This window comes from Mauremys reevesii, linkage group 5, assembly GCF_016161935.1.
Source record: "Mauremys reevesii isolate NIE-2019 linkage group 5, ASM1616193v1, whole genome shotgun sequence".
In the NCBI taxonomy this organism is placed as follows: domain Eukaryota; kingdom Metazoa; phylum Chordata; order Testudines; family Geoemydidae; genus Mauremys; species Mauremys reevesii.
The window spans coordinates 52,075,060-52,100,063 of NC_052627.1; the positions used below are offsets into that span (position 1 = coordinate 52,075,060).

At 41.4% G+C, this 25,004-nt stretch overlaps 1 protein-coding gene across 11 annotated transcripts in view; it reads right to left on the reverse strand.

Moving 5' to 3' along the window:
* MGAT4D (MGAT4 family member D) overlaps positions 1–25,004 on the reverse strand; it is a 137,667-nt gene that overhangs the window by 11,808 nt on the left and 100,855 nt on the right. For all 11 annotated transcript variants that reach the window (XM_039541154.1, XM_039541152.1, XM_039541162.1 and 8 more), the window contains 5 exons: positions 16,450–16,564; positions 13,782–13,912; positions 8,344–8,451; positions 4,918–5,111; positions 34–112 (listed from right to left, as the gene is read on the reverse strand). In XM_039541154.1, the coding sequence (XP_039397088.1) occupies positions 34–112; positions 4,918–5,111; positions 8,344–8,451; positions 13,782–13,912; positions 16,450–16,564 (627 nt within the window). The remainder of the gene's footprint in view (positions 1–33; positions 113–4,917; positions 5,112–8,343; positions 8,452–13,781; positions 13,913–16,449; positions 16,565–25,004) is intronic.

The window sequence follows — 25,004 nt, forward strand, 5'->3', positions numbered from 1 at the left end:
ATTGGGTATTGCAGTGGGAAATGAGACACTTACAGCAGCAGGCCAAACTTCTACAGTAGTGTTAAACAATTTATCACCAGGGTGTTCCATGTTTCCACTTCTAAAGAGGTACCTGCCAATGAGAACTATATTATTTCTGCATATTTTTGTACGGTAGAAGATTCTAGGTGAATAGTTCTCAAGAATAATTTCTGAAGTAAAACTTTAAATATACGTTCTCTATTGCAAATAGCATGTCAGTGAAGCCAGAGACAGATGTTAACATTTGCAGCCAGTTGGCCAAACTGTATTAAAACCTTTTAAATTTCAAACAATATATCCCCAAAAGACAACCTGAGGATATATTGGTTCGCCTGTTCTGGAAACAGTGAAAGGGGAAAGCAACACCATGCCGAATTGTCACTAATCTTTCTCCCTTTCAGTGCTCAAATCAGGGCCGCCCAGAGGATTCTGGGGGCCCGGGGTCTTCGGCAGCAGGGGGCCCCGCTTCAGCGGTAAGTCGGCGGCGGGGGGGTCCTTCCGTTCCGGGACCCGCCACCAAAGTGCCCCAAAGACCCACAGCGGGGACCCCCCTCCGCCGAATTACTGCCAAAGCGGGACCCGCCGCCAAAGTGCAGCCCCCACCACGGGTCTTCGGGGCACTTTGGCGGTGGGTCCCAGAACGGAAGGAGCCCCCCGCTGCCGAATTACCGCCGAAGACCCAGCCGCACTCCGGCGCGGGTCCCGCTTCGGCGGTAATTCGGCGGCGTGGGGGGTCCTTCTATCCCGGAGAGGAAGGACCCCCCCGCCAGCGACGACCGGGAGCGAAGAAGCTCCGGGGGCCCGGGCCCCGCGAGAATTTTCTGGGGCCCCCGGAGCGAGTGAAGGGCCCCGCTCCAGGGCCCCCGAAAAACTCTCATGGGGGCCCCTGCTGGGCCTGGGGCAAATTGCCCCACTTGCCCCCCCCTCTGGGCGGCCCTGGCTCAAATCCCAATCAATCTAACCCATTCCAAGCTTCACTAGCCCTTACACAGACCCCAATGGTCCCATATCATTCCAAAGCCTAGCTGAGGCCTGCAACACCCATGCAGGCAGCTGCATAAGGATCATCCCCAAGTCTTGCTATAAAAGTGTGGACCTCCTTGCAAATCCAGCATTTTAGGTACCGAAAGTGGGCTGTCTCCTAATTTTTATGAAACTTCCTTGATGACAGGATGTCCAACTCGCACCTCTTATTGTGGGACCCATATGCCAGTGGCAGCCCTCAGTTATTCATGGAGGTCTATTGATCAAGTGTTTCTAAGAAGCTCCAATATTGGCCAATAAGTGACAGTATTGCCAACTTCAAGCATTCAAAAATCATGAGTTAGGCCCCAAAAAACCTCATGAGATTTAAAAAAATACTTTTTGGATTCTTTTCACTTGCCTTCTGGCCTTGGAGCCTCTTTAGATTTCATGCTTATAATAGTTTCTTTGCAACCATTCAGGCTCATAAGTTTTTTGTTTTGTTTTAAATGAAACCTGAGATTCTCACTTTCACATGAATCCTGTAGCTGAGGCATTAAGAAAAACTCCAAATATAGGTTCACAATAAAAAATCTCAACAGTTAGCAGCACTAGAGTAGTGGGGCATCAGCTTGAAAAGGCAATATTGTGTAGAAGCCACCTTCTTCCTGTTTAGACCCCACATTGGGAAAATGGAAGATATGGACTATTTACGTTTATTAACATGTAAGCTATTGAATTATGAACATTGTGAGTGATAGCAGTTTCTATTTATGCTGAAATATTTGTTACAATATAGTTATGGTGGGGTCACCTGATTGGGATATTACACATCATCTTGTAAATTCTTTTTGTGTGTGTAAGCAGTATAAAATCTTTGAATAAATGTTTGGATTGTTAGTTTTGTGATGCTGCAAAGCAGTTTCCTCCCTGCCATATTCTCTCTAACTTGAGTCTATTTTTGAGGCAGAGGTACTCCCTAGGAGTGTGGCATGGGGGTTTTGTGAAGATCCCTGAAAGATGAGATGGGCAAACAATATTCAGGCTGCCTCTCTTCAAGTATGGCATATATAGTGCAAAATACACAAGCTGCACTAAGAAAATATCCAGATGTGTCATCTAAGTTACTGATTTCTTATCCAGTGTGGAACTGACCCACAAGACACCAGAGGGGCAACAGTATTTTTTCATTACATTAATTTGTTGTAAAATACATTTTACAAATCTAGTGGTATAAATGATTTCATGTACATTATTTATGATGGAGAATGCATTTCACAATGTGTTTTTGCAAGTGTCTTTTTCTGGGAAGCCAAGAGAGGAAACATTATTTGTCAAAGGAGACAGGATGGACATATGCAAAATAATTAACAATACAGAGAACGAAAGTTAGGAACTTCCATTTACCCCTTCTCATAATACACAAACGAGAGTATATTTAACTAAATTGAAAGACAACATTTTAAGCATGATAAAACAAAATAATTTTTCACATAACACATAGTTAACCCGTGGAGCTCACCGTCAAAAGATATCAAGGCCAAGAACTTACTAGGATTAGAAAAATTTTACATTTATATGGATAATGAGAACAGCCACAATTACATTAGACAAATTAAAAAGTTTAGGTGTATAAATCCTCTTGTTTTAGGGCATAAGCCAACTACTAATTTAAGGGGCTAAGAAGAATCTCTCCCTGTAAATAGGTTATTCCAGAGTTGTCTGCTATGGGCTTCCTTGCACCTTCCTCTAAAGATGTATCTGGAAGTGGCCACACTCATGAACAGCATATTGGATTAGAGGGACCACTGGTCTGATCTGCTATGACAATTCCGGTTTCATCATTGAAAGGGCAGGTCTGCAGCTCAGCCAATTAAGCAATTCAACAAGAATCTAATTGTAAGTGGGAACCCACTCCTAGAGTGTGTCTCCAGGATCTCCCGAATCTTTGGAAGATCATTTCCTAATATCTGCAAAAGAAAAACTTCCCACCTGCACACAGGAGACACACAGAACAGGAGCACCTGTCCTGGCCCTCCTGCAGAGTTAGAAAAAATCCTTGCCCACTGCTCTGTTCTCAAACCAACAACACCTCAGTCCAATTAAAAAATAGTGCAAGCTGCCACAAGGTGACTAGTAGGATGGTATAAGTTAAAGCAGACCTTGTCCAATTTTAATTTATACTCACATCGCTTCAAGAATTCCTAACAGTCCTGGCAACACAGAAAAGCCCCGCCAGTGCACTCCAGTGTTGGGAGAAACTATGCTCTTAGGCCAAACTGCATTTCACCACTAAACCTCTGTTTTAAAAGTTATAAAATTGGTACTTTAAGAAACTTAAATATGTGGCATGTATTGGAAATTCATAACCATATGTTATTGTAAAATATGAGTATATAGCATAAAATATATTAGAAATGTTTACAAGTCAGACAAAATACAAGAGGCTTGATTCTGATCTCACAATAGTGTTATGTTGTTGCAGCTATATTTAATTCAATGATTTACACCAATGTAAATTCAGAAGCAGACACAAGGTCCTTGCCCAGGCTCTCACCTCTGTCCTCTAAGTCCTTCCCTAAAACATTTCTTCCTTAAGCAAAGAAGAATAAACTAAATAATAGGGGGAAGCGTTAAACAAAGCAACAAAAATTAATACAAAAACTTTAGAACTGCCAAGATGTGTTGTAGTAGTAGGATTTTACATTTGTATTTTGTATAATTTAGAATAAAAAGATAAAGAATAATAATGTAGCATGCATTAAATGTATTGATTATGATTTGACCATATCCTTCCAGCCGCCCTTTCTGAAAGCAGAAAGGAATGGCCTAATGGGCTATTGGTAAAGATGCAGCAGCCAGAATCTTGTGTCTGAAGCTGATTTCAAGGCTGTAACAGACCTTTTGGGTCACCACTTTGTTGTAGGTTTAGCATTTTGAAATAAGTAAAAGAATGCAATGATTGTTTTCTCCTGCATTTCAATGTGATGTTCCTGTTCAAATGCTTTGTGTAAATCAATCCTGTTTTGTGTGTGAATGAGGATTGTGTGGGTTAAAAGATAATTGTGAAGGCCATCACTGGACCAGATGTTCTAGGGAGGAATCAAGGATGGATGTAAAGGCACCCGGAGACTGCAATACACCCCTATTGAGAAGTCAGAGGAGGGTAAATTGATGACTCTAAAAGATGTGGCAGGCACCCATCAATGGGGACAAAATAGCTGATCAAAACCAGCATGGGGTAACTCCTTAAAAGGCTAATAAAAAATAATAATCTAAAAAAAAAAAAAGCACCTGACAAACGGCAATTGATTACAGCATGATGGTGCAAAACTCATTGGTCGCAATGAAGGAAGATCACTATATGAACAAGGTGCTTTGCCATGAAACTTTGGGTTTGTCCTGCCAAGACTTCCCCGGAGCATCGGGTCGTGACTGACAGAACCTGGCTCCTCTCTACCCATGATCAACCTACCTGGCCACTAGATTGATCCAGATTCTGAACTGGTAAGTAGAACATCGACTGGCAGGACAGTGTGTGTGTGATTAAATGCATATGCTAATTGTTGTATCTCCAATAAATGCAGCATATTGCCTTTTTCCCTGAAAAAAATCCTGTATGCTTCTATAAGCATAACAGTATCACCACTTAATCAGTTGCTTTTCATTGTTTTCACCATAGGGTTTACATTGATTTTTCTTTCTTTGTTAACTATTTATTTTTTATTCCTGTGAAGAGAAGTCTAGAATTCATAAGCTTTTAAGGAAGAAGTGTGTTTCAGGGAAAGCGTTAAAAAAGAGGAAAGGGGCATAGCAGACTTATTATACGTATTTAAATTGGCAGTTTGTGGATACTCAAACAATAGAGAATTGGTAATCTTGTCAGGATTCAAAACTGGGTATAAGTATCCTACCATATCATTTAGCACTTACCCGTCTACTTTCAATGGCTGTAAAAAAGTGAATAAGATATAATCTCCAGCCATTGGAGAAAAAGCCCAAAAACAGTCCATTCCTTCATAAGCCTTTTCTAAAGTATAATGCTCGAATATTCTTAGGCTAGTAGTCACTTTTGCAGGGGGGTTAACATGTGCTTTATGTAGCATGTTTTTGCCAAAATCTTTATCCTGTTAGATGCAAAGAGATACAATATCACATATAAAGATTCATAATTCAGTGTTCAAATATCTTGGATCACAGAGGGCTGTTATAGAAAATGAAGAGTCATTATCTGAACTATTTTCATATAAAATGATATATTTAGGTTTTAAATGTTGCATCCCATATTTATGGGAGCTCCTTCAGTGAAACCACTAAAACTCAACAATAAGTTGTGTAGCTATGAACTTTATCTATCATTTCCTAATGATGTAGAAGCTTTTCTGATGGGTAGGCTGTTCCATAATTGCCCATTACACCTTCTTCTGTAACATCTGGTATAGGCCACTATCAGAGACAAGTAGACTATATGAACCATTGGTCTGATCCAATATGGTGATTTTTATATAATCATACAGCACTAACTGAACTCTTGAAGTCTTGTACTTAAGTGCTCTTATGTGGTGAGTACAACTGCTTTATGGGAGGAGGTATGCCACAGGCAATACAGACCTGTGCTGCATTACTAATAGAGCAGAGTATAAGGAAAGGACAGTATCTAAGGAGGAAAGGCTACCAGAAGGAATCTCTCCATTTCCTCAGGAACCTCAGGAGAATCTTTGTGGGTAGACTAGAAATCAAGTCCTATGCTAGTTTGTATTATTTACATTGTTTATATTGCCATCCCAGATGCTCTTGAGACGGTATTCACATCTGACTATTGTGGATCTGAGATGATCTAAACCTAATAAATGAGGCCTCCCTGACAAGGTGTTTCCCCCCACAGTTTAAGCAGAGGAGCCTCTGATTGTTTGCAATAGGACACTGTAATTGAAAAACCCACTCTTGACCTCATGTGCCTCTCCAAATACCATCTCAGCTCCCTTTCATCTCCAAGCTCATTAAATGTGATGTATGCAATTTCTGTCAGGAGTTCCTCTTCCCAAATTCCACCCTAGACCCTCTCTATTTCAGCTTCCACCCCTTGCCCTCCTCTGAAACAAATCTCACTGAAGTCTCTTATGACCTCTTCCTAGCCAAAGCTCAGAACCAGTACTCCATCCTCACTCTCCTTGACCTTTCAGCTGCCTTCAACACAACTGATCATGCTCTTCTTGAAATATTGTCCTCCCTTGGCTTTCGTGACTCTGTCCTCTTCTTATTCTCCTACCTCTCTAATCATTCCTTGTGTCCTTTGGAAGACCTGCTATGTTCCCCCTTCAACTTTCTGTGGGGTCTCCAGAGGGGGTCCTTGGTACCCTTCTCTTCTCCCTTTACACCTTATCTCTAGGTAATCTCATCTGCGAACACAAATTCAACTGCCATCTCTACGCTGATGACTCTCAGATCTACCTCTCTACTCCAGACCCATCTCCTCCTGTCCAAACTAAAACCTCAGTTTGTCTCACTGACATCTCCTCATGGATGTCTAGATATCAGCTCAAGTTCAACATGGCTAAAACAGAAACTCTTCTCTCCCCTCTCCATCTCCTGCCAAGCCTACCACTCTACCTCCTTTCTCGATCATTGTGGACAATACCACCATTCTGCCCGCCACTAAGTCCAGTAAGATGGGATTTATCTTTGACTTGGACTTCTCTCTAGGTCATCATATCCAGGCTGGGTCTAAATCTTGAAGATTCTTTCAGCATAACATCTCTAAGATACGTTTTTTTTCTTATCCATCCACAGAACGAAAATTCTCACTTGGCTCTCATCTCACATCCTGAGTACTGCAACATTCTACCCTTGGCAAATGCAACCTTACTCCACTCATATCCATTCAAAATGCTACTGTAATGATCATTTTCCTAGCCTGCCACTTTGACCACATCACCCTTATCTTTGAACCCCTCCACTATATTTTATGTGATAAAAGGGGAGACAAACTACATTGTTGGGGTATGTAAGGGTTAAGTAAAGACCTGGGTAACTGCTAGCATGGTAACAGGGAGTAGGCACAGGCATGCACTGTCTCTTTGCTTGATAGATAAAGTTGCTACCCTTTTCCCTCCCCTTCTGCTTGTTAAGGATTGATAAGCATTGCTGCTGCATAAGGAATATGGGGATCTAAAGGATACCTTTTTGTGTAAAGCAGTGTTATCTCCCCCTCCCTTCCTTTCCCAGCTCCACAAACGAGCTCGGGGACATGGTCCCTTCCTCCCTTCCCTGCAAACTGCTGATTAAGGGAATTCGTGGCTTCAATTATTGCAAAGAAATGTATCTTGGAAGTAAAAATGTCTGTAGAATATGCTTAATGCTGTAAACAGTAAACAGGGACCATGACAATTATATTCAGTATATAGCTATCAATATTCATTGTATGGGCGTTCATATTACTCTATAAAGGTTTTGGGGGAGTTTGTAGTAAATGTAGGTATTCACATACTAACTTAGATAAAAAGTGTGTGCTGTAACTAATTCAGTGCTTACTCGACAATTGGGTCGAGGGGAACAAGTACCGCAATAAAGAAGCCCATCTACTCAATCCGCCTCTGGGTCCTCCTGCTCTAACATACATGTCTTCACTTTCAATGCCCTTCATGGTCAGTCTCCACCTATCTTCCATTCACTATTGAGATGTTGACTCCAGCCTCTGCTCAGCTCCTGAGGACAATCTCCATCGCCCACTTGTAAAAGTTTCAAAGACTTTTGTACTTTCTCCCATGCCACCTGTCACAGTTAGGAGGCGCTCCTCAAACATCTGCAAAGCTACCTCATTATCCTCCTTCACATCCCACCTCAAAACTTTCCTTTGCCATTATGCCTACAAAAAAATTGACAACAGTTAAGCTGCTGGTGTGCTGAGACCACTGCTTATCCTGCTGACCAATATTGTCTCATGTTTCCTCATACTTCCCCATCTGTCTGTATCCTTCTGTTGTCTCTTGTTGTATATTTAGATTGTAAGCAATTTGTGGCAGGAACTGTCTTTTTGGTGTGTCTGTACATTGCCTAGTACAATGGGGCCCTGTTCCATGCTAGGGATCCTGGGCGCTATGATGGTACCACTACTACTAATTAATTGAAGGCCCAGACTCAGGGAAGATATCCTTATATGTCCTGTGAGTGTATTTCCCCCACTCAGTTCAGATTACAAATTAATATGTTCCTATCATTTCTCTCCTCCATTAATCTGCACTTCTGGTACATGAAATTCATCACCAAATACACAATGTTTTTCAGTTAAAAAAGCAAACAAGTCAGAATTCACACAAATAATTTAGAAATATGGTGGGAAATTTTTTAAGAGAGTCTTACTTTTAAATTCTGTATTTTCCCAGCCAAAGATGAATGAATTCCCACATGCTGAAAGAGAGATGGCTTAGAACGGATACGCACATAGGCCTTTTGCCCTTCACAATGTTTCTGGAAAGGAAATAAAAAAGGTCACGTGTATGAATTTTTCCCCCTCAACAACAAAGGGATAGGTCTACCATCAGTAATTCAATTTCATTACATAGCTATAGCTACAGGCCTTGTCCTGCAATCCATATTCACAAAAGTAATCCTTCAGTGAAAGCAGCGAAGAGTCCTGTGGCACCTTATAGACTAACAGACGTATTGGAACATGAGCTTTCGTGGGTGAATACCCACTTCGTCGGATGCACGTCCTTCGGTGAGTATCCCAATGACTTCTGTGAGACTCCGTAAGGACCATTCACATAAGGCAGAATTGGAACTCTCACTTAAGCCTCTATTCTCTCGGAACGTTTGAATGCTACTAGGTTTTGTTTGGGGGGTTTTTGGTCAAAGAAATAACAATAGGAGAAATCAACTAAAGACCACTTTCCTATCTATATTTTCTGTCTAAAGTGTGGAGGAATGTAATCCTAGCACAAGTTTAGCTGTATCTTATTGCAGGTTCTCGCTAAAAAAATTCAGTTCAGTTTTTGAGCTCATCATATTATTTTTACCAAACTGCTCTGACCATAATCTGCATTGACCTCCTTGTTGTAGATCCTGGTCACTTTTCCACTCCTGGCTCTGTTGTGTTTGATACAGCTAATTGTTACAACATTATGCTCTATCATCCTGAGAATGACGTGGAGCTCTCAAGCACTAGGTTTAAATTTTACTGTTCTAATTTAGGTACAACTTTGGACAATTGACAAACTGGGAAATGCAAGTAACTGCCTTTCAGTAAGAATTTCTGCGATGTCTTGTTCCATCTGTCTGTCTTCTCAGATATGAGAATAGTCCCCTAAAAGTGATTTGTGCTCTGGATGTAAACAGCAGTGCAGTTTGAGACACTAAATATAATAGGCCATAATGATAAATATAAGGAAGCATCATGACCTAAACAGAATAAAGCACAAGACTACAGGCAGAAGCTCTGGGTTCTACTCTCAGCTCATCACTGAATCACTGTGCAATCTTGATAAATCACTTAATCTCCCTGTATCCCAGTTTCCACATCTTTAAAATGGGCATGATAATATTTAACCAACTTTGTAAAGTGTTTTGAGTGCTATAGATGAAAGGTGTTATGCAAGTTCTAGCAGTACTAGTTAAAGTGAAAAGGGATAGAAAAGCTGCATCTAACTAGCTCAAATGCAAAATCTCAGATGGGATTTAAGGCTCTTATCGAAGTACTAATTAAATACTCAAAGATAGCTGAGGACATATAAATAGAATAAAGTGTTTTTATGTGTGTGTCTAATATCAGATGTTCAGTAAAATAATGCCAGAAAAAGGGAGCAAATGCAAATCAGTGCACCGGCAGCTGTTTCTTTAGAAAAGGGTGCTACACTTTTGAAACAAAAAGATACAATTGTGACACGTTATTGTCCCAGCTGGTGGAATCAGTGTGTAGCTGTATGGTATTTTACCATAATCACAGTAACCACAAAATACTACACCAGAACCTTGGTCTCTAATAAGTCCCTTTTTGTGCCACTGCAGCAATGCAAAAGGGACTTAACCACCTTATAGCAATTTATGAGGATACTGCAATCATAGAGAAATCGTCAGTAGGCGTAGGGTCCCAGCCTAGGGTGTGTTGTGTGCAAAGTTAGAGCATGATACACTATAGCAGGGGTTCTCAACCTTTTTCTTTCAGACCCCCACACCCTACAACATGCTATAAAAATCCAGGGCCAGTGTGTGTGGCGGGGGGGGGGGGGAAAGAGGACTTGGGGCTCTGGCCACCAGGTAGGGGTGGGGCCTTTGGGCATAGACATAGTTTGACTTCTATGGGGTGGGGGGGAAGGCAGGTCCCGGCAGGACTCAGGCCAACTCCACATGCTAGGGCCCAGGGAGGGAATACCACCTCCACCGCCTGACACACCTCAGCAGGCCACCTAGGCTGTCTGGGTTGTGGGGGCAGGGGTACAACCAAAAATTATAACTCAAAGAGGAGGGCTCAGCTTAAAAAGTTTGAAAACCACTCAGGGTGCAGGCAGGGGGTAGCTAGGAGCTATAGGCTAGCAGAGGGTAATTCAGCATGCAGGTAGCGGGGGTAGCTAAAAGCTGTGTGTTTTAGCCCCATGGGGGACACTGGGGCTCCAGGCTTCAGCACTGCAGCTCCTGACATCAGCCCTGCAGGGGGCACTGGGGCTTGGGGCTTCAGCCAGGGGCCCTCACACACACCGCCCCCCTCCCCCCCCCAAATGGCTCACAGACCTCCAGGGTATGACAGACTCCCAGTTGAGAACCACTGCATTATAGGAATGGTGAGTCTACTCTAACTTGTACTGAAGTCTAGTTAAGATCCTTGCAACCCTCAGGATCAGGGGAAGAAAGTGGGAGACAACCAAAACATTTGTTCCAATCACACTGTGAATGTAACCTTAATTTATATGCACCTCAGTGACATTTAAATATCAATTTGATTAGATATCCAATTTACCTGAGATGTTTTTCTGGAGGACTGCAGAGATTTGAGGGCTGTTTTTTGTTGTTGTTCTTGTTTTTAAATGTCGGCCCCCATTGGTCTCCCTCCACTCCACTGAGTTTACTTATTGCTAACCTTACACTGAGGGCATATCATCTGTGATGAGACAGGCTTTGTGTCTTCTCCTCAGTGCAACATGCATCCTTTCTGTTGCTATGATGCTTTTGGCATCTACTTTACCAACAAATTTCATGTTGCTGCAGCCAGCTTCCTCCTTCCCATAATAACCTGAGTTATAATGGTAAGAGGAAAGTTCACAACATATTGCTCTATTCCCTGCTCCACATGTCTAGAAGATTCAGAAGTGTACACACACACACACACACACACACACTCCCTCCCGCCCTCCCTCCCTCTAGATAATTCTACTTTTGGGTGGGAATTTGGAGAGCTACTGACTCATTCTCAAAGGACCTGAACTTCCATAAAATTATATGAACCTATGCATTCACTTTTAAAGGCAGATCTGATGAAGTTCCTGAAGTGCTATGGACCTGATGGCTGCACCCATTCGCCAATTATACTCCTCCAACATTTAGTGAAAAGATATGGTTGCTTCTACAACGGCTCCTAAACACACTGCCAAGGATGGAAACATGTACTTAACCTATTGGCCAGATGATTAAACCAGAGGTGGATAGGTTGGGGCAACATACTAGTGAGAATTCCAGTTGCTTGGAAAGGGAAGGTGTTAGAGTTACTTTCAGGATCCTTCCTTGAACCCTGCTTGAAGGTTCCATCTTTCAAATCAGCTTAATAACTGCGGCTGGGGGAAAAGGCTGTCTGTCCTATTGTACCCCTCCTCCAGTTCCTGTTTTTGGCATTCTTGTAAATAGCTTCCTCTGCTGCTGCTCATTCCTCTGGCAACAGCAGCATGCAATTGACTTGACTTGACAGTTTCACTGCTACCCACAGAATTTTGAATAGCAGATGTGAAACTCACTAGAAACTTCTTGTCCTCACTCTACTTTTGCCAAGATGAAGCAAAACACAGAAGCAGAGACATGTGCTGTTTTATCTTCCTGGTTTATGTATGATTCACAACCTTAAGGGCTACCAACTTTTTTTTTTTTTAATGAAAACTAAGGGCTCAGTCCTTGGGAGCTGAGCTCAGCACATCTGAGGAATGTGGAGGGGGAAGAGATGACATTGTAACATCTTGCCATCACCCACTGTTGGTGTATCAGAGGCAGATTGGGGTCACTTCAGTCCCTGGATAAATTAGAGCTGCAGGGTTGCCAGCCCAGTATTACTGCAGTGAGATCCTGGCAGTATGCTTAAGTGGGGAGTATGAAATGCCATTCTGGGGGAATCCTCAGCTGCCTCCTTAAGGCAGTTTTAAGTCCTCTGTACTGGTGGAGCTTAAAACAAACCACCTTCTACCATGCCCAAAGCTCATCTTCCTTACAGCGGGTCATCATAATGAGTCTTTTTAAGCCCACTTGCTCAACTCTCCTCACTCACCTGTTTACACATCCCATATCTTTCTCGCATGAAATTATTTTCCACCCATACCAACTAAAAATAATACACATGCAAAACACTTAAAAAGAACACAAAGTGAGAACTGTCACTATCCTATCCTCAAGTAAAACCATCTGCACTCTAAAAACAAGGGGGGAGGGAAACCTTTTGTTGCCCCGTGTAGTGTAATCAGCAGTCCATTTCATGAGAGCTTAGCCCAGCCCAGGATCTAAGGTGGCCATGGTTGGTGACAAAAGGCACCACAGGCTGTGTAAGTGTCAGAGTTAGAGAACACTCAAGCGCCGTCTAAACAAGTGAAGGAGGAGTGTAAAAATAGAACTATTTTAAAGATAACCACATATCTATTGGAAACATTTGGAACTCTAGAAATGGCACCTTTCCCAATATAACCTGGAACTGTTTATTTCAGTTAAAACTGGTAGGTTAGGTTGGTTTTGCTCTAAACACCTTCCTGCAGTATTTGCAAACAAATACAACTTTTAGATAATGTTTTCACCTCTTAGCTCAGAGATACTACAGCCTTTTCCTAACTCATGAGACCAGACAGTGAAACAGACTAGAAACAAACCAGTCTTCCACTCCTAAAGCAGGGAAATATAAAAGGTAAATAGCATGAACAGTTTCAAACAAATTAGATTTTACAACTGGTTGTTTCAGTAAACTAAGGTGTTGATTAGTAATGTATAAATTTTACCTTAAGTATCCTAGCAGTCTGAAAGTACCATGAAATCAAATGCTAAGTCTCAATACAATATGCTACATAAGACACTAATTCTGCAATTGACTACACGACTACACAGGCAAACTCCTGAACCCATAAGAAGCCCTATTAAATCAGTGGAGCTTCATGTAAATCCAGAAGTCTGCCCACACAAGCCATCTATATGTACTAGAACCTAAATTCTTATTTTTCCTCATTAGGTTTCTTAGAAGGAGGCTGCGTCCACACTGCCATATATAGCTAGATGCCACAGTAAAAGGCTCTGGGGCAGCTATTTCATATTGCCATTTTAATTCCTATGTTGCCATAGCATATATTAAGCAGCAAGCGTTGCTTTTAATGGTTAATAATATAGTTGTGTATGCTTACTTCATTATGGAGTGAAATCAAACAAATTATTAACACAAGATGTCCAAGCTAATAGTTCAGTTAAATTATACTTTGAATCACATTACAGTACAATCCCCCACAACTGTTAACACGTTCCATAAATGTGTTTTAGGGATTTTTACTTTTCTGTTTTTGAAACTGAATCATGTATTAACTGTGATTTATAATATAATTTATTTTGTAGTAATAAAATATGGAAATACTTACTGGATCCTTTTCTGGATTGCATACTTTAACCCAGAGTAAGTGGTCTAGAAGCCAGTCTATGGGCTTATCTTTGTAGAACATTAAAAAGAATTCTACTATGAGTGGTAAATCTTTAGTTCTAAACAACTTTCCTGAAAACAAAATAAAAGAAGAAATCACACATTTCAGTCATATTTAGTCCTGTATGAATATCACTGCAGCCCATGTTTTCTTCCTGCACCCAAGCACATAGGGTAGAACCCAGACCCTACTGAACTTAACAGAAGTTTTACCATTAGAATCACAGAATCAAAGGATTAGAAGGGACTGCAAGGATCATGTAGTTTAACCCCCTGCCAAGATGCAAAATTTGCCAAGACAGATGGCTATCCAGACTCCTTTTGAAAACCTCCAGTGAAGGAGCTTCCACGATCTCGCTCAATATGTTTGTTGGAACCTCCCATGGTGGGGGAACTTCCCATCAGTAGGGTCAGGCTTTCACCCATAAATTTTGTCTAAACAAAGAAAGAGCATGATTTAAACAAACAAACAACCCCCCCAAAAACCCAACCAATTCATCTCCTGTTTACTAATCCCATATGAAACATCTGTTAGCACCTTTAAAACTGTTAAGCGTTGAGGTTGATGCTAGATGGGAGTACAGCACTTGCAGGATTAGGCCTGGTCTACATGTTCCGGCTTGTCATTGCTGGCAGCAGCGTGTGGTGTATGTGTAGCTACAATCCACAGGGAAAAGTAGGCTGCATCCCCACTGCCATATATAGCTACATGCCACAGTAAAAGGCTCTGGGGCAGCCGGGAAAGACTCCGGCAGCTCCCCACTGCTGGAACCATTACCTGCTGCAGGAGCCTCTCCCTGCTGCCTACCCCCTGCTGGACAGGGAAAGTCTCTGGCAACGGAAGGCACTGCTTGGGAGTTTATTGAACAGTGCAGAGTACGTACCCTGAGGTTCAGGCATGTCTTAACTCTTCACCTAAACAGTGCCTCACCATCTATGCTGCCACCTATACCTGTGCTAGGGGAGTGTGCAGTATATATCGCTATAAGTACAGACATAGCCAAAGGTGAACCAGTTTAGCTAAAGATGTAATCTTAAATTGATTTAGTTAAACTGGTGCAACTGTGAGTTTGAAGACTCATAGCCATTTAACATTCACACCCAACCTCAGGTAATGTCTCATGTCCCTGCTTTGCAGGATAGCTAAATGGAACAGGGAAGCATCCTGCATAGGCATTGCCCTCCTGTATGCCCCTACCCCCCATAGATTTGTCTACAAGTTTGCTTCCTCTGCACGACATTCAGGAGCAGGATGCAGTTCAATATGTTTGCTGAAACAAAATAAGTTTTGAATTACCCATTGTTTGTATTTCTAGACTGTTAAACTTGAGAATGTTGTTTACTCATAATATGTATATTTTGTGATTAGTCACCATGTTGTCAGATAGTTCAGTCATACTAATAGGCATTAAAGCAAAACAAACATCTCCTAGTTTATGATGACTTAGCTGACTTAATGCACAAATTCAAAGGGCACTAACAACCAATGAGCCAAGTTTTACCTTTGGATGAGTATGCATAGCTCCCACTGACAATGAGTCAAGGTCCACTGACTTGAAATCAGTTGGAGCCAAAGGCAGAATATGGCCCATTGACATTTTGGCAATCTAACCTACTTAAAATTACTTCTAGAGCATCATTCTGGTTGTGCCATAACAAGGATACATAGCTTCCAAAAATTTTATGAAAAATTTAAAATAGATTTGCAAAGGAGCTGCATTTTATTTTTAATCTTGAATTTTTAGGAATTGCTATGCAATCATCAACTGGCATGTAGAAACCTTTTGCATGTTGAAGTATATGTGGGTAAAAGGGGAACACTCACCACCAGTGCTGCATATGGGGCAGGCAGGGGTGCAGCAGGTGGTCACCTTTTTTCAGTTATAGTCATGTCCTTCAGCTTCCCCAAAGGCTTTTGCCTTAATACGGGGACTTTGGGGATTTGGGCCCTTGAACAGTCAGGGTTTTCCCCAGATGGACTCTGTCAAGGTAAAGCCTTCTGTTGATCTCCTGACTTTTGGGAATGGGTTAAGTATCTAGGCCCACTCTCTTCACCAAGCTCCAATCCAGGACCCGATGATGGACAGCTATGTTCTGCACCTTGGGGTGCTATGCAGCTGCACCCCCACAACACCTAGGACCACTTCCTACCCACGTTTCCCATCTCTCAACTGAGTAAGTTACATAATTGCAAATAAAGGCTCTAACCATCCCAATAAGCATCTTTGGAAGCCTGCCACACCTCAAATTATTGCGCAAATTGTCAGGCTTGGAAGGAGGGGCTAACTCCTGGGTCCAGTTAAGTGTGTAGACAGTTAATCCTCTTGTTTCCTGTGGGAATGACTACAATGTGACTGGATCTTGGGTTGATAGGATCCTGCACTATAAGGATAGGGCCTACAGGCTCAGTGCCATACAACATGGACAGTGAGAGACTCTGAACATAGATTGGGAGTCTGACGTGGTTGTAGCATTTCCTAGAGAATCAGGGATTTTTGGGATTAGCCCTTCCAGGAGTTGAAACACAATTCCATGTAAAATTTACATTAGTAGTGCACCTCTGAGTCTGAGCTGACCACTAGTGATCCTGCTGGAGCTGCAACACTTACCAATAAATCCAAGCTGAGAGAATTCAAGAATCATCCACTCATCAGAGGGCTGTTCAAGAGCAAAGTTTTTTATTTTCTCAATGTACTGAGGTTTTGCCACAATATCATCTTCTAGCTGAAAAAAACGGTGAAACTGATATTCTCATTGCTTACAGAGAGGAGATTATCTTAATATGTATAAATTATATAATTTTGTTTTATTGCTGTCAAGTGTGTGACAGGGATGTGTCAGACTCTAGCACATGATAGTGATTTCTCTAGACTTCTCAAAAGAGCTGCATCTCAGAATCACACAAATATTTGTTTTACAGTAGTACCCATAACATGCTAAGCACTTTCCAGATATTCAAAAAAGCATGAGTCCTTATCTTAAGAGAGCTAAGGAAAATCTAAGGATGAATAGACAGACAGAGGTTAAGGTAAGGGAAACAATAACATTTTATATAAAAGTAATCTCCATTTAGTATAAGAAGCATGGTAGAAATGACTCTTTAAGAAAGACTTCTAATGTGAATAGGGTAGAGCTTTGCAGATGAGCTCATGGAGGTTGTACCATGTATGGGGCTGCATGGGAGAGGACATGGAGGCAATTGTGTGATAAGCTAACAAACAGCTGGACATGGCAGGGGAATACTAGTGGAGCAAGGGGAGAGGTGTTGCAAAGCTCAATAAGGGGCAGAATCAGAGCTTTAAAATTAGTGCAAAGAAGCTTAAATTAGATGCAAGAGTGGATGGGTAGCCTCTTTACAGAAGAGAGTGGCATGATCAACTTGATGACAAGGAAAAGGACGTTAGCAGCTGCAATTTGTATGATTTGATGGGGACAAAGTGTGCACTTGGAAGGCCAGAGAGAGGCTATTGCAGTTGTTAAGGCAGAATATAATGAAGACCAGAATGAGAGATTTGGCTGTAGTGATGCAACTAAAACAATGGAATTTGAATTGTTGGGGAGGAAGAATTAGCAGGACTTATACAGGGACTGGATTTGTAGGACAAGGAAAGGGGAAGGGAAAATAACCCTGAGATGACAGAAATCATGGTGAGTCAACAGTGAAAGAAGGTAGGTGGTTTGGAATGGAAGAATAGTAGTCTCCTTTGACCACGTCATCAGCTTAAACTGATTACAAGACATTCAAGAGGAGATGCCAGACATAAAATGAGATGCGGGAGTCAATGTAAGGAGACAGTTATTCAGTGGAGAAATAGATTTTTAAGAGATCACACCTGAAACTGTATGAGCTAGTGAGATTATCTAGAGGCAGGACATTAAGCGAGAAGGGCAAGGAGACAAGGAGAGAGCATTGGGGAAACCTCAAGAGAGAGGTGAGGAGAAGAATCTACCAAGAGAAATATGGACAGAACTATCAAAGGCGGGAAGAAGAGCAGGGGAGGACATTATCTCAAAAACCCAATCAGCATCAGATGTCAAGAAGAAGAAGAAGAAGAAGAAGGCTGACGACATCAAAAAGCAGCAGAGAAGAAGATGAAGATGAGTAGAGGCCCTGAAATATGGCCAGAAAAAGATCATTAAAGACTTCAATGAGAGCAATTAAAGTAGCAGAGAAAGCAGAAGTCAGTTTGGAAGGGATCTAAGATGAAATTTCATAGAATCTAAGGCCTGAAAGGACCATTGGATTGGCTAGCCTGAACTCCTGTATATTCACAGGCAATTACATTTCACCCAGTTACTCTTGTATTGAGCCCTTAACTTGTATTTGGCTAAAACATAACTTCCAGACAGGCATCAAGTCTTCATCTGAAGATGTTGAGAGATGGAGAATCAACCACTTCCCTTGGTAGTTTGTTCCAGGGAGTTAATCACCCTCACTGTTAAAAATGTGTGTCTAACTTCTAATGAATGTGCCAGTTTCCAGCCATTGGTTCTTGTTATGCCTTTGTTATGATGTTGAGAGAAAGAAAGTCAATGCAATGGTTGTGCAGTGTTCGATCAGGAAGTTTAGCAATGAAGGGGAGGCGTGTGTGGAATTGTATAATCTAGTTGTCAGGACTGACATCTGAGAGCCTAGCAGAACACAAGATTATAGGCATCTCTCTCTTTGTTCGTTAGTACTTCATAGATTAAAAGAGGCACTTTCATATGAGTGGTATTAAAACTGGGTTTTCAACTAAGGAAAGCAGAAAATGAGAAAATAAAAAAAGCAGCAAAATACAATGGAAAATGGCAGTTGTTCAGATTTCAGACATTTTAGTAAAGCATTATTTCCCTTTTTCAGACTATTTAAAATATTTATTTGCATTTGTGACACATGGCCAGAAAGGGTTAAACAGTTTGCTGGCTAATTGACCCAGATTCAACTTTTAGGGACATATTGGTAGATAATGTTTCTGTTTTTGTGTGTTTACATATATATTGTTAGAGGCTAACAATGTAATCAAGCAATCCCTGTCTATGCTGTATTCTGTTAATTCAGAGATCAAAAGGAAATATTAACATTTAATGAACTGTAAACATAGTGATATCACTGTATTAATCTCTCTCTGAAATGTATAGCAAATAATCTGCGAATTGTGGAAGACAGGCAATTGCCTTATATTAATCCCTGTAGCTAATTACCCGTGATGCTTAGGAAATCGGTCTACTTAAAAGTCTCCATGATTGCCTATTGTTTGCCTAAAGACTCAGAGCTGTCAAAAGAAGGCCTGGAACTATATAAAGATATCTTGGGTCCTGATCCTTTTTATCTCAGATCTGCTTGATGCTTCATGCAGGGGAAGCTTGAGTCATAAAACTGAGATCTCCAGTCCCATCTGGATCACCCTGAATATGAACATTGAACTATAACCTATGGACTAATGCTGAAAGAACTCTTTGCAACTACAAAGCTCACCATCTCTACTATGAATCTGATCTCAGAACTGTACTCATGTCTGTATATATACTGATCTTTTAACCAATACTCTCTCTCTTTTCTTTTTAAATAAATTTTAGTTTAGTTAATAAGAATTGGCTGTAACGTGTATTTGGGTAAGATCTGGAATATTCATTAACCTGGGAAGTAATGTGTGCGATCCTTTGGAATTGATAGAACTTTCTTATGATGAAGATTACTGAAAATCTTATCAATCATATGTGACTTGGGTATCTGGGTAGAGGCCTAAGGCTGGGTTGCTTTAGGGAACTGTGTTGCTGGCTTTTGGGTAACCAGTGAGGTATTATAGAAACTGTTTTGTGCTGGCTTGGTAAATCTAAGTATTGGAATATCCACCAGCTTTGCAGATTGTTTGCCCCATTTTTTGCAGTTCACCCTAATTGGGTAACTTCAGTGTGGCTCCCTGGGACCTCGGCCACAGCATTTTAAACCACTATTCAGCAATATGCAAACACTGTTTACTTGAAACTAGCACGCCCCAATGTGATCAGAAAATTCAGTTCTCATTTCAATAAGAGACTCCCTTTTTTAAAAAAACAAAGAAAGCTGCAGGTTTAAAAAACACTTAAAGATGACACTACTTAGGAGATCTTCCAAACAGAGGGCTTGACTCAAAGTCCACTGAAGTCAATGAAGAGAGTCCTGTTGATTTAAATGGTCTTTGGGTCAGGACCCAACTAGTATTAAAAAAGCAATTTTAAAATCCCAGTCCACTCAAGTGCTTACTGACAATATAGTGAAAAATGTAACTCTTAAAATAATACAGAAAATACATTTTTTCTCTTAAGACCTGACCACAGATAATTTTTTATATGTTTTTTTGCTGTTTTTACTGAACTGCCTTATTGTACACTTTTCTCCAAATTAATCTCAGTTTTATTATCTTTTGTAATTTGTCTACACAAGATCTCTTTCAATTAACTGGGCTGAGATTAAGATAATCCCTACTGATTTCCACTAATATTAAGTCAAAATGGCACTGTATGTGAAAGAAAGCATATAGCGTCAAATAAAGTAAAAATCTTAAATTAATCAAAACTGTACCATAGAATCTCTATGGATAGAAATTCCATGCTTGAATAATAAGAGTACAGCTGTAGGAATATACTACCAATCACCTAACCAGGATGGTGACGGTGATTGTGAAATGCTCAGGGAGATTAGAGAGGTTACAAAACAGAAAACCCACTAATAAGGGAGGATTTATCACCTCAGAACATGTCACCTCAGGACGGGATGCACAGATCAAATTTTTGGACACCATTTATGACCGCTTCTTGTAGCGGTTAGTCCTGGAACCCACAAGGGCAAAGGCAATTCTTGATTTAGTCCCAAGTAGTGTACAGGATCTGGTCCAAGAGTTTAACTGTTTGATAATAGCAACCGTAAAGTAATTAAATTTGACATGCAGTAGAAGGAAAATGCCAAAGAAACCCACCCCTAGTAGCATTTAATTTCAAAATGGCAAGTTAAACAGAAATTAGAAGTAAGGGTAAAAAAAGTGAAATGGATGCAAGCTGCATAGAAACTTTTTAAAAACACCAAAATAGAGGCTCAAACTAAACACATACCTCAAATTATTAAAAAAAAAAACAGTAGGACCACCAAGAAAATGCCACCATGGATTAATAACAGAGTAAAAGGGGTGGTTAGAGGCAAAAGGACATCATTTAACAATTGGAGGCCAAATCCTAGTGACGAAAATAGAAAAGAGCATGAACTCTGCAAGTCAAGTGTAAAAGTATAATTAGGGTGGCCAAAAAAGAATTTGAACAACAAGTCATAAAAGGCACAAAAATTAACAGCAAATTTTTTTAAAAGTAAATCAGAGGCACAAAGGCTGCCAAACAATCAGTCGGGCCACCAGACAATCAAGGTGCTCAAGTAGGGCTTAAGGCTATTGCGGAGAAGCTAAATTAATTCGTTGCATTGGTCTTTACTGCAAAGGATGTGAGGTAGATTCCCACACCTGAGTGATTCTTTTTAGGTGACAGATGTGAGGAACCATTTCAGATTGAGAGGTCAATAGAGGTGGTTTGGGAACAAACTGATTAACAGTAATAGGTCACCAGAACCAGATTGTATTCACTCAAGAGTTCTGAAAGAACTCAGATATGAAATCACATATCACAGTTTGTAGTTCTGCAACCTATCACTTAATCAGACGTTGTACCAGATTACTGGAGTGTAACAGTACGAGACTCACCCCTGCGGTGCCGCCTGCTGGTTTCCTGGGAATTAGCTCTTTTTCCAGCTCCAGAGCACCCTCTGCAGGCCAGTGTCCCACTTGCCGCTGGGCCCAAGTCCCTCCTGGACTCTGGTGCCCCCTTTACCTAGGGGTTCTGCCCCTCTGCAGCAACCCCCAATCTGGGTTTCCCCACTCAGGGGAACCCCTAACCCCCCTATCTTCACCTCGCCTCATCATTAGGCTACTGCCAGTCACCGTCTAGCCCCCATTCACTGGGGCAGACTGCACTGTACAAGCCACTCATCACAGGCAAGGGGGGTTTGGACCTGAAGCCTTGGCCTACCCCTGAGCTGTCCTCTACAACCCCAGTACCCTTCTGGGCCTTTCACAAGGCCTGCAGCCTGCGGGGGGGGGGGGGAGGGGAGGGAGGGTTCTAGGCCGGAGCTCTCCAGCTCCTCTGGCCTTCCCCCTGCCCAGCTCCACTCTAGGTACCCTGTGAGCTCCTAAGCAGCCAGGCCCTTCCCTCTCTACAGGCAGAGAGAGACTGTTTGCTCCTGGCCCACTGCCCTCTTATAAGGGCCAACTGGGCCCCGACTGGGGCATGACCCCAGCTGAGACTGCTTCCCCAATCAGCTTTGGAGCTGCTTGCCACAGCCACAGCCCTCTCCCAGGCTGTTTTTAACCCTTCCGGGCAGGAGCAGGGTGACCACCCCAATACATGGAGGATAGCTAATGTAACATTTTTTAAAAAGCCTCCAGCAGCAATCCTGGCAATTATAGGCCAGTAGGCCTAACTTCAGTATCAGGCAGATTGGTTGAAATGATAGTAAAGAACAGAATTATCAGACACATAGCCCTGGTCTACACTAAGGTCGGGGGTCGAACTAGGGTACGCGAATTCAGCTACGTGAATAACGTAGCTGAATTCGAACTACCCTAGTTCGACTCACTTACCCGTCCAGACGCCGCGGAAGCGAACTCCGTGGCTCCAAGGTCGACTCCGGCAACTCCTCCTGCCGTGGTGGAGTACCGGAGTTCGAACTAGCGCTTCCGGGGTTCGAACTATCGCGTCTAGATCAGACGTGATAGTTCGAACTCCGAGCAGTCGAACTTGCCGCGTCGACCCAGCAGGTAAGTGTAAACGTGCCCTTAGATGAGCACAATGTGTCGGGGAAGAGTCAACACAGCTTTTGTAAACAGAAATCTTGCCTCACCAATCTATTAGACTTCCTTGATGGTATCAACAAACAAGTGGACAAGGGTGATCCAGTGGATGTAATGTATTTAGACTTTCAGGAAGCCCTTGACAAGATCCCCCATTAAAGTCTATTAAGCAAAGTAAGCAGTCATGGGATAAGAGGAAAGGTCCTCTCATAGATTTCACAAATCTGCGTGAATGGGCAACAAAATAGCAGATGAAATTTATGTTGATAAATGCAAAGTAATGCACATTGGAAAACATAATCCCAAATATACATACAAAATGATGGGTTCTAAATTAGCCGTTAACACTCAAGAAAGATCTTGGAGTTGAGTAGATGGTTTCAGAGAACTATCCACAAAGTGCAGTGGATAAAGTTGTCAAAAATATAACTGGGTTCACAGAAGATTTATACTAGTTCACAGAGGATAGAGCCCTCAATGACTATTAGGCAAGATGGTCATGAACACAACCACACACTCTGGGTGTCTCTAAGCCTCCAACTGCCAGAAGCTGGGAATGGATAAGGGTATGGACCACTCAATAAAATTTCCCTGTTATGTTCATTCTCTCTGAACCATCTGGCACTGGCCACTGTCAGGAGAGAGGATACTAGGTTAGATGGACTATTAGTCTGACCCAGTATGGCCATTCTTATGTTCTTATTAAGTTAATTGCAGTCAATAAGAAAAAAATTGTGAGATGGCAGGGTTTGCTACAGATATTAGAGTGGAGAAGTACCTCAAAAAAGTAAGTCTGAGTATATAACAAATTCTGAATGAAGATGGTGAAAGCTGCTGTCATATTTAATGTTTTCATTTAAGTTCCCATGAGTATTGATAAAAAACACTTCCCAACAACTGTAGTAATTGAGCTACTCAACGATGCTTTCAGCTTTGGAAATATATAATTACCTCAGGATAAAACAACTCTAAATGGACACAAGAAAAAAAACTACATCTCCTCCTAGATATGGAGAGATTTGATTGCCTGCTTTTATGGCTTACTTACAATACTATTATCCTAGCTCTGGCATTAATACAAGTGTCTCAAGGGGCTCTAATGTACTGCAAAAAACTTGAGCAGTTACAGTGAAAATGACAATCGTTTCTAAACATCTCTCAATCTTTTACTGATTAACAAAGATATTACCACGTATAAAGAGAACAGAGCTGAAGATACAGTAGCTGATCACATACAAAAACTTAAAGAAGAAGAAATGACTGAATAAGTGTTAGGTCTTATCTTTTTCCAAATATTTATTTGTGATCAGTGCACTTCACAAAGCAGCTCACCTAAACCCCAATTCAGCAAAGTACTTATATGCTTTGCTGAACTGGGGCTTTAGCTGGCATGTGATAGTAAGTGTACTGTAGATACATAATTACATAACTTTATTATCTTTTCAACTTTAGACATTCATATAAGTTATTTACCAAAATTATACAATTTCTGAGAAAAAAAGTAAAATAAACTCTCTGTTTTAAGATTTCCCTAAAATACTAAACGTACCCAACAAGTAAATCAAAAACGTCAAAAAAAAAAAGTCACCAAACCTCACTTTAATCTAAAATGTTTATATTACAGTATGGTAAGTAATGGACTGAGGAAAAGGATTTTTAAGCTTTTTTTCATGTTGTTATGGAGCTTCCAAATAGTGGCCTAGAGTATTCCCATTAGATCCATGCATGTAGAGGGGCCTCAACTGCCACTGTAGCACCCATTTCACCCCCCTTGTCCCCATGACAGAAGTCTCTCTGTATAGGTCAGGGTCTGTTCTGGAGAAAGGTCCAGAAGCTGGGCAGACCAAGGGAAGGAGTGGCAGGCTGGGAAAGGGTCAAGAGGAAGGGCATTATTTCTCTTTTAGTCTTCCAGAAAAGTCTTAAAAGATAAGATTGCTATAGGCATCACCACAACCTAGGGCTGGGTATATATGCCACAAGACAGCCCTTAAGATGTCTTGTTTAAGGTAAACAACATGTAATTATTCTTAAAGGAAACTGGAAATTCATAATAATCATCCCTATGCAAGCACCGATATTTCTGGTATTATTACAATCTTCCCCAATCACACCAACAGAAATCGAATATTAGAGTTGGAAGAGACCTCAGGAGGTCATCTAGTCTAACCCCCTACTCAAAGCAGGACCAACACCAACTAAATCATCCCAGCCAGGGCTTTGTCTAGATGGAGATTCCACCACCTCCCTAGGTAACCCATTCCAGTGTTTCACCACTCTCCTAGTGAAATAGTTTTTCCTAATATCCAACCTAG